Raw genomic sequence first — 7,500 nt, forward strand, 5'->3', positions numbered from 1 at the left:
AGTCACAAGTTCCCAAAATATAAATACTCAAGGAAAGTACAGATACTCAAAAATAAATCTGTTTTATGTGGTGATTGAAGGACATGGACTTGTTAGGTTAATAGAGATCTCAAGGTTCAGTCTGGACAGCAGAGGAGAAGGAACCAAAACACTGAGAAACTCTGGAGTTAAAAAGCAGTTACTTTAAAAAGAATCACCATGACACATTCATGTTACAAAAAAAGCTAAACAATGACAAATCACTACCAATACAGATTAATATGAAGGAGATAAAGTCACGTGACACGCCAGCAAAGCAGGAGATGGAACTTCCTGGTCTTCCCTGTCAGTCTCAACTCCGGGTTTTAGAGCCCTAACTCTCTAAACACCAACTTTAAAATCAGGTTTGTAAACCGGAAATACGTCGCTTCCTTAATTGAGAAAAAGAAAATCATGAAATTCAACCGTAAGAGCGGGTGTAAAGTTTTAAAAGCGTTCTTACCCCTCAACTCCGCCGAACACCGATGCCATGTTTCATATCCTGTTTTGGTTCCGTCAGTCTCCCGCGAGTGAGCAAATCTCGCGAGAGCGACAATCCAACCTGCAATGTAGCTGTTCGACCGTTAGATGGAAGCTGTGGATAAATCACGTTTAATATGGAGTTTAGATTATGCTTTAATGAAGGAAGACAACCACATTGTTTGATTTAAAAAAAATAACATAAGTAATAATAATAATAATAATAATAATAATAATAATAATAATAAACGCATTATAAAAACATAAACCGTGTAAATATGTATCTACAAGTCAAAAATAAGGTTTCACTTATGAAGAGGAAACTGTGATAGAAAACAGGCCTTGTTTTTCCTGACTCATGGTGTAAAAATCCACAATCTGTGTCAAGAATAACAGTGACAGAGATGCAGCGCTGTTGGGTTTTGGGGCTGAAAGCAGCAGCTACAGCTCAGCCTGAGCCGACAGGAGGCATCTGCAACACATTAATAACTGTGAGGCTGCACTGCCCAGTACATATGCATTAAAACACAAATCTGAGTCAAGTAATATTTAAGTTTTGAGCATGAGGTATAGAAGTTTTCTATGAGATGCACTATCTTCATCGTTCTCCTGCTGTTGCATTGTAGTCAAAATGTCCACAGTTTGTTGTGTTTCGTGCAGCTTGTGCGGCCTCAGTCTTCGAAAGTGTGTGAAGCTGAAACCAGCAAAGTTACACAAGAGTGAGGAGGTGGGAGGAGAGGAAGTTAGAGGAGCGGCTCTCTGCGCTCACCACGCGCTGCTCATGGCTGCTGCTCACTCCTCCTGCAGGGAAAACACGACAAGCTCCGCGGACTGACACCAGAACCGGAAGTAGGCTGAAAGACTTTTCACAACAAAACACATCGAGATGATAAAATGATACAATTTTTATGTGTTTTGTGTAAGTTTTTGTGCATATTTGGTAAAACCTATTGCCATATACTCATCTAAGAAAAAGTACGAAGAAGTAGAATATTTCAAATCTGTAGATTTCTTTTCGTAAAGTGGCTGCGTTACACTACTTCTACCAGCAATACATCATGTGTCATATCATATCATATTTTTCATATTTTGATTACCAGGTCTTGTATTTGTCATGTCTTGTGATTGTCAGGATGTGAATTTGTTTTGTGCTGTTGCATTGTCTTCTGCCTGCCGTTATTGTTCCTGAAAATTAATATAATTTGAAAAAAAAAAAAAAAAAATTTCAAACTAAAGAATATGGGGAAAAAAACAACCAACAAGAAAAAAGAAGAAACAAACAAAAAAACAAACAAACAAAAAAAGAAAAGAAAAGAAAAACAAAAAACACACAAACCAAAGGCGAAATAATATGAAAAATAAAATAAAAAAAAATATATAAAAAAAAATACAATTAAGAAAGCCCCAAACCAAACCAACAACTACAAAAAGCAATGTCAAAATAATTAAATTAAAACTACTACTACAAAAACTACTTATAAAATTTATCATGAAGTTATAATATTAAAATACAATAAATATTAAAATAATAAAGAAATAATCAGTACATAATAACCGGGAAATTTTGGATCTGCTTGTCATTATTGTTTCTGAAAATTAATATAATTTAAAAAAAACAAAAAACATTTCAAACTAAAGAATATGGGGGAAAATAACAACCAACAAGAGAAAAGAAGAAACAAAAAAGAAAACAAACAAACAAACAAACCAAAGGCAAAAAATCTGAAGAATAAAATAAAAAATATCAAAAAAAATAAAATAGAAAAGCCCCAAACCAAACCAACAACCAACAACTACAAAAAAACCATAACAAAATAATTAAATAAAAGTACTACTACAACAACTACTTGTAAAAATTATAATGAAGTTATACTAATGAAAAATAACAAATATTAAAATAATAAAGGAATAATCAGTTCATAATTTCAGGGAAATCTTGGATTCAATGGGTTTAGGTCACTTTGGCAGTCCAAAGAGTTAACCCTAAAATGGCAAAGACATACTTACATACATACACTTGAGTTTTGGTGATGACCGTTTCTTTAATTATGCTTTTATTTTGAAATCTCGAACCGGATGTCGCGTGCTCTCACAGTGCGCTTTTCATTGGTCCTGCCTTGCAGGAGGAGTAAGAGGCTAGATAGGCGACACACCGACACTATTTTGACATTATTTGAGTTCGTGGGGACCACCCAAAGTCTGGACCGTATTATCTGACCATGACCCGATCCACGGCTCGGCAGCACCACGACCAGGGCGCCTGAACGGCTCATGGGCGGAAGTGTGAGGAGGGGGGAAGCTGTCAGGAGGTAGAAGAAGAAGAAGAAGAAGAAACCCCAGAAAAAGTGATTTTCCTGCCTCAAGTTCAAGGCAAACTTCTGAAGGAGGGCTGGCGTGGAGTGTTGAAGGGGATGGACACCCACGTTAAAGAGGGACAGCTTTATGTGCAGCACCAAAAGTTTGGGAAGGTGAGTCAGAGAAAATAACTGATGTGTTTGTAACTTCATGAGGAGGTAGATCAGCCTGTTTGAGACCTAACATCGAGCTGTTTATGTGGGAAGAGGTACAAAAACATGACTTATCCATCATAGGTGTGCACATTCTTATTGTGAGACACTAAAAAACAGACCTATACAGGAAAAAAATGACATCTTATCAAGTGTTTTTGTCTCTTTTTAAGTAAGAAATGATTTGTTTTACTTGGTATTTGCCACAATTAACTGGTATTTCCAGAAAAAATGTCTTGTTTTAAACTATTTTAAGACAATGAAGACAAAAAACAAGCAATTCAGACCTAATTTTTGGCTATAAAAAACTTAAAATAAGACATTTTTTTCTGATGAATGTGGCTCAAACTAAGTCAAAAAATACATTTCCTACTGAAAATAAGACAAAACACTTGATAAGATTTTATTTTTTTACAGAGCTAAAACCATTAGCTTAAAAATGGGAATAAAAAAAATATATATTTTATTTAATTTATGTTTTGTTGTTGTTAATTTTGTTGTTTCCAGTTGTTACACACTGATGTAATCACAGACTGCTTATTGTCCACTACCTTCACAAACAGAGGAACTTCTCCGATAAGAGGAAGTTATGTTGCTCTAGTTTTGATTGCATTATTTTTTTAAAGCTAGAAGTCTCTTAATAACAATAATTTACAGGGAAATGGTTTAGCTAGTTTAGCTAGTTAAGAAAAATATGATTCTTGTAGCTAGGTGGTAGCTAACTGATTTTACTGCATAACTCTTCTTATTTTTCTTAGCATGGTTGAAAGCTAGTTGACACAGTTTGTTAGCGTGTGGTCTTTTATTTGTTGTAGCTGGTAGCTAGCTAGTTTTGACCTGTTAGCTAAAGTTTTTTTCAGGTATCGTGCTGTGCTGGAAGTTTTCTTTGCTAACGGTTGGTAGCAAGCTGTCAAAACTTAGCTTGTTCAAAAGAAGTCTTAATGAAAGCTGCTAGCTAGCTGATTTAGCTTATTAGTTAGAAGTCTGTGTCTTGGCTGAAATTGGAATCTGCTACACAGCTTAATAAATGCTAACCAATTCAACCAGTTTGGGGACAAAAGCAGCCTTAGCTTAGCTTAGAAGTTGCTAGCTGCTTGCAATGTTACCGACCAAGCTAACATATTTTTTTTGTACTTGTTACAAGCAATTCAGACCTCATTTTTGCCTTTAAATAACTTAAAATAAGACATTCTTTCTGGTGAATGTGGCTCAAACTAAGTCATATAAAGACATTTTCTACTCAAAATAACAGAAAACACTTGGTTAAATTTTTTTTTATAGAGCTAAAACCATTAGCTTAAAAAAAAGAATATATTTTATCTAATATACGTTTTAGCTAGCTAGCTGATTTAGCTCGTTAGCTAGAAGTCTGTGTCTTGGCAGAAATTGGAATCTGCTACACAGCTTAATAAATGCTAATTGTTAACCTATGATGCTAACCATTTCAACAAGTTTGGGGACAAAAGCAGCCTTAGCTTAGCTTAGAAGTTGCTAGCTGCTTAAAATGTTACCAACCAAGCTAACAGTTTTTTTTTTAACCTAATTTTTTACTTTAAATAACTTGAAATAAGACAGTTTTTCTGGGCTGGTCAGGTGAATGTAGCTGATATCAAGTATAAAAAATATTTTTTTACTTAAAATAAGACAAAAACACGTGATAAGATTCAGTTTTCAGGCACAACCGGGTCTTTAATTTAGCGTCAGTAAAAAAGATGTTTAGCTTGTTTAAATGTTTTAGCTCACAGCTAGCTCCCTCTATCTTTTAGCTCATGTCATTTTAACATATAACCTGTAATAATAGTTAAACAGTGTGCTGTATAAATGATAAATTAAATTGACAAAGTGACGTGAAATACATGATGCACCCCGATGTAAACAGGCACAGGCAGAAAGGTTTGTTGAGTTTTGGAAGCAGTGCGACCACACACACTTAAATATCACTTCTCACAGCTGTGTGTGTCTGTGTTTGAAGGTGTGTCTGTGTTTATTCAAGAGCTTGGCCTCTGTGCAACCTTATCTGCAGTCTGAGGGCAGCCTGTAGTCTGGAAAAGACCTCGTTTGGTCTTTCAGATTTGTAAGAATGTCTCCGACTGTCTCTTCAGTCATATGACACAGATCAACAACACATTCTGACCCTGTTTCCTGCCCTGAAATCACCACTGGGTCGTACATACTCACATCCCCTGCCTCAGAACACAGAGGGACAGCACAGGAAGCTTTGGCAGGTTTGAACGGTTTGAAAGCGCTGTGGGGTTTGCTGGGTGAATTATGCAATAGTTAGAGCCATGAGGGGACACACACACACACACACACACACACACACACACACACACATGCTCTCCAAGGCTCGAAACTATTGGTCGGAAAATGTGACTAAAGAGTGAAGCAGCAACATCCAGTGAAGCTTTGTGTTTTTGCCATGTTTTTAATGAAACGCAGGTTTTTAGAAACGTTTGTTTCAGCTCTGCCCAAACCACATTATCTTCATGCAGCCGGCGCTGCAGCTTCACTTGTTCCTGTTGATTTAAAAGATCTGGATTTTCTACGTTATGTGTTCCTTTGTAAAAGAAACTCAGCTTTAGAGTTTGGAAAGTGAACAGTGACAGATGACAGTAGATGGTCGAGGCAGATAAAGCAGAAAGCTCCTGAACAGACAGGGTGTGTCACAGTGAAGAGGTAAAACATTGCTTAAGGCTGCACCTGTGAATACTACAGGGATTCAGTGCAAGGTCAGAGTTACTACATGGATTTACAGGATTATTATTTGTCTGATCTTCATTGTTTCATCACACCAACATTAGATATGCTGTGTGTTTTCTCCCACATATTAAACAACGGATGGTTTTAAGTATCACAGATATGCAACAAGGCAAAGTTTTTAATGTAATAATTGGATATCATCAGATATCAGCAAAAAAAAAAATGTATTTGATTATGTTGGCCAGCATCATCTGCGACCTTTACTTTCACTGGAGACATTTTTCCTCAACTCACCTGGATTAAAGTCGTTCAGGAGCCACAAAATCAACTATCTTCACAATTAAGACTTAAAGTGTATAAAATTCTAAACATAGTCTAAAATCTAGTAATTATCAAACTAAATGTTTTTTTGTGTTTGTGAAATTGTCCTTGTGATGTCATTGTTTTTTTTCTTCCTTTTTTTTAAAAATTGCAAATATTTATATAAGAAAATAGAAAATGTTTTAGTGTCACGAATTTCATAAATTTGCAAAGTTTAAGAAATGTCAATAGTTGCAACATTTCTCCATGTTGTTACAATTCAAAAATTAGCATTTTTTTCAATGAAATAAAATTGAAAAAATGTGTAAAATTTGCAAAATAATTCATAAAAACTGAAAAAAAAATCTAAAAACTCATAAATTTGCAAAAAAATAATAATTTAAAAAAATTGTAAAATATTCTGAAAAAGTAATTATAAAATTGCATATTTTTTAAAAAATGTTAAATCTTCCAAATTTTGCCAAAAAAATTGATTCAAATAATTTGAAAAAATATGTAGAAATGTATGAAAAAATGAAATTTGCTTTTTTAAATAAAAAAAAAATCCAAAAATTGAAATAAAAAATGTTGCAAAAATCTAAAAAAAAAAAGGTTAATTTATTGCAATATGTAATGTGTGATGTTTGTGATGTTAGTTTAACGTGTAATGACATGATATTAGTTAGAATTAGTGTCTTTAATAATGATCCCCTGTAAGAAAAATAAAAATTCTTTATTTCAATAATATTTTTTAACCTTCAAAGAGCCACTGCAAAAGAGTCAAAGAGCCTCATGAGGCTCCAGAACTGCAGGTTGAAGACCCTTGATCTAGAGTCTCAAACAGAAACACTCCGTGCGTGACTCTTCTGCTTCATTCTGAGGCGGGGTGTGTTTTGTCTTGGCTGTGACAGTGATAACAGGCTGTCCCTGAAAGTTGAAGGACGTATCACAGAGTCCAAACACAGCGGTTTGTTGCCAGGCTGGTGCCTTTCAGGCAGTTTGATGATTATAAAATGTCTCTCTGAGGTGTTACGGCCCAGGTCTCTGTGTGTTTGCAGCAAACTTTTCATTTGGGTATCTGATTGTTTTCTTCTGACTTCACTGATAAGTACGGTGTCGTCTGCGTAACAGTGTAAATGTATGGCATCTTTTTATATGTGGTAATGGATGCATATTTAAAGAAATACGAGTCCAACTAGCAAAACTTGAAGAATGTTGCAGTGTCTGGGAAACTGGTTCTAACCGAGGCTCAACCCGATCGGAAAGCTAAGAAGTAGCTAGGAGGTAGCATTTTGTAATAACCTGCATTGACGCTGATAATCTCATTTTAAAGTGTGGGTTAGGATTGGGCATATGTCTAGAGAGGAGACTTTAAACTAGGCGTGGGCATTGATTTTGTGAATAATTGAATAATCAAATAGTTCATGTGTCGAGCAAGCTGCCAGAATCTTACACCAAACAGTCACAGAGGATAGCTTACTCTATTGTGATACAA

General features: G+C 35.2%; 2 protein-coding genes across 2 annotated transcripts in view; one reads left to right on the forward strand and one right to left on the reverse strand.

Moving 5' to 3' along the window:
• nagk (N-acetylglucosamine kinase) overlaps nt 1–598 on the reverse strand; it is a 5,506-nt gene extending 4,908 nt beyond the window's left edge. Inside the window, exon 1 of the mRNA XM_074661975.1 lies at nt 482–598. Within this exon, the coding sequence (XP_074518076.1) occupies nt 482–510 (29 nt within the window). The 5' untranslated portion in view covers nt 511–598. The remainder of the gene's footprint in view (nt 1–481) is intronic.
• A 2,036-nt stretch (nt 599–2,634) lies between these two features.
• dok1b (docking protein 1b) overlaps nt 2,635–7,500 on the forward strand; it is a 17,760-nt gene continuing 12,894 nt past the window's right edge. Inside the window, exon 1 of the mRNA XM_074698903.1 lies at nt 2,635–2,966. Within this exon, the coding sequence (XP_074555004.1) occupies nt 2,910–2,966 (57 nt within the window). The 5' untranslated portion in view covers nt 2,635–2,909. The remainder of the gene's footprint in view (nt 2,967–7,500) is intronic.

The sequence above is a fragment of the Halichoeres trimaculatus genome, unplaced genomic scaffold (genome assembly GCF_033239565.1).
Source record: "Halichoeres trimaculatus isolate MK-OKI-2021-1 unplaced genomic scaffold, fHalTri1.1 fHalTri1_scaffold_22, whole genome shotgun sequence".
NCBI lineage: Eukaryota > Metazoa > Chordata > Actinopteri > Labriformes > Labridae > Halichoeres > Halichoeres trimaculatus.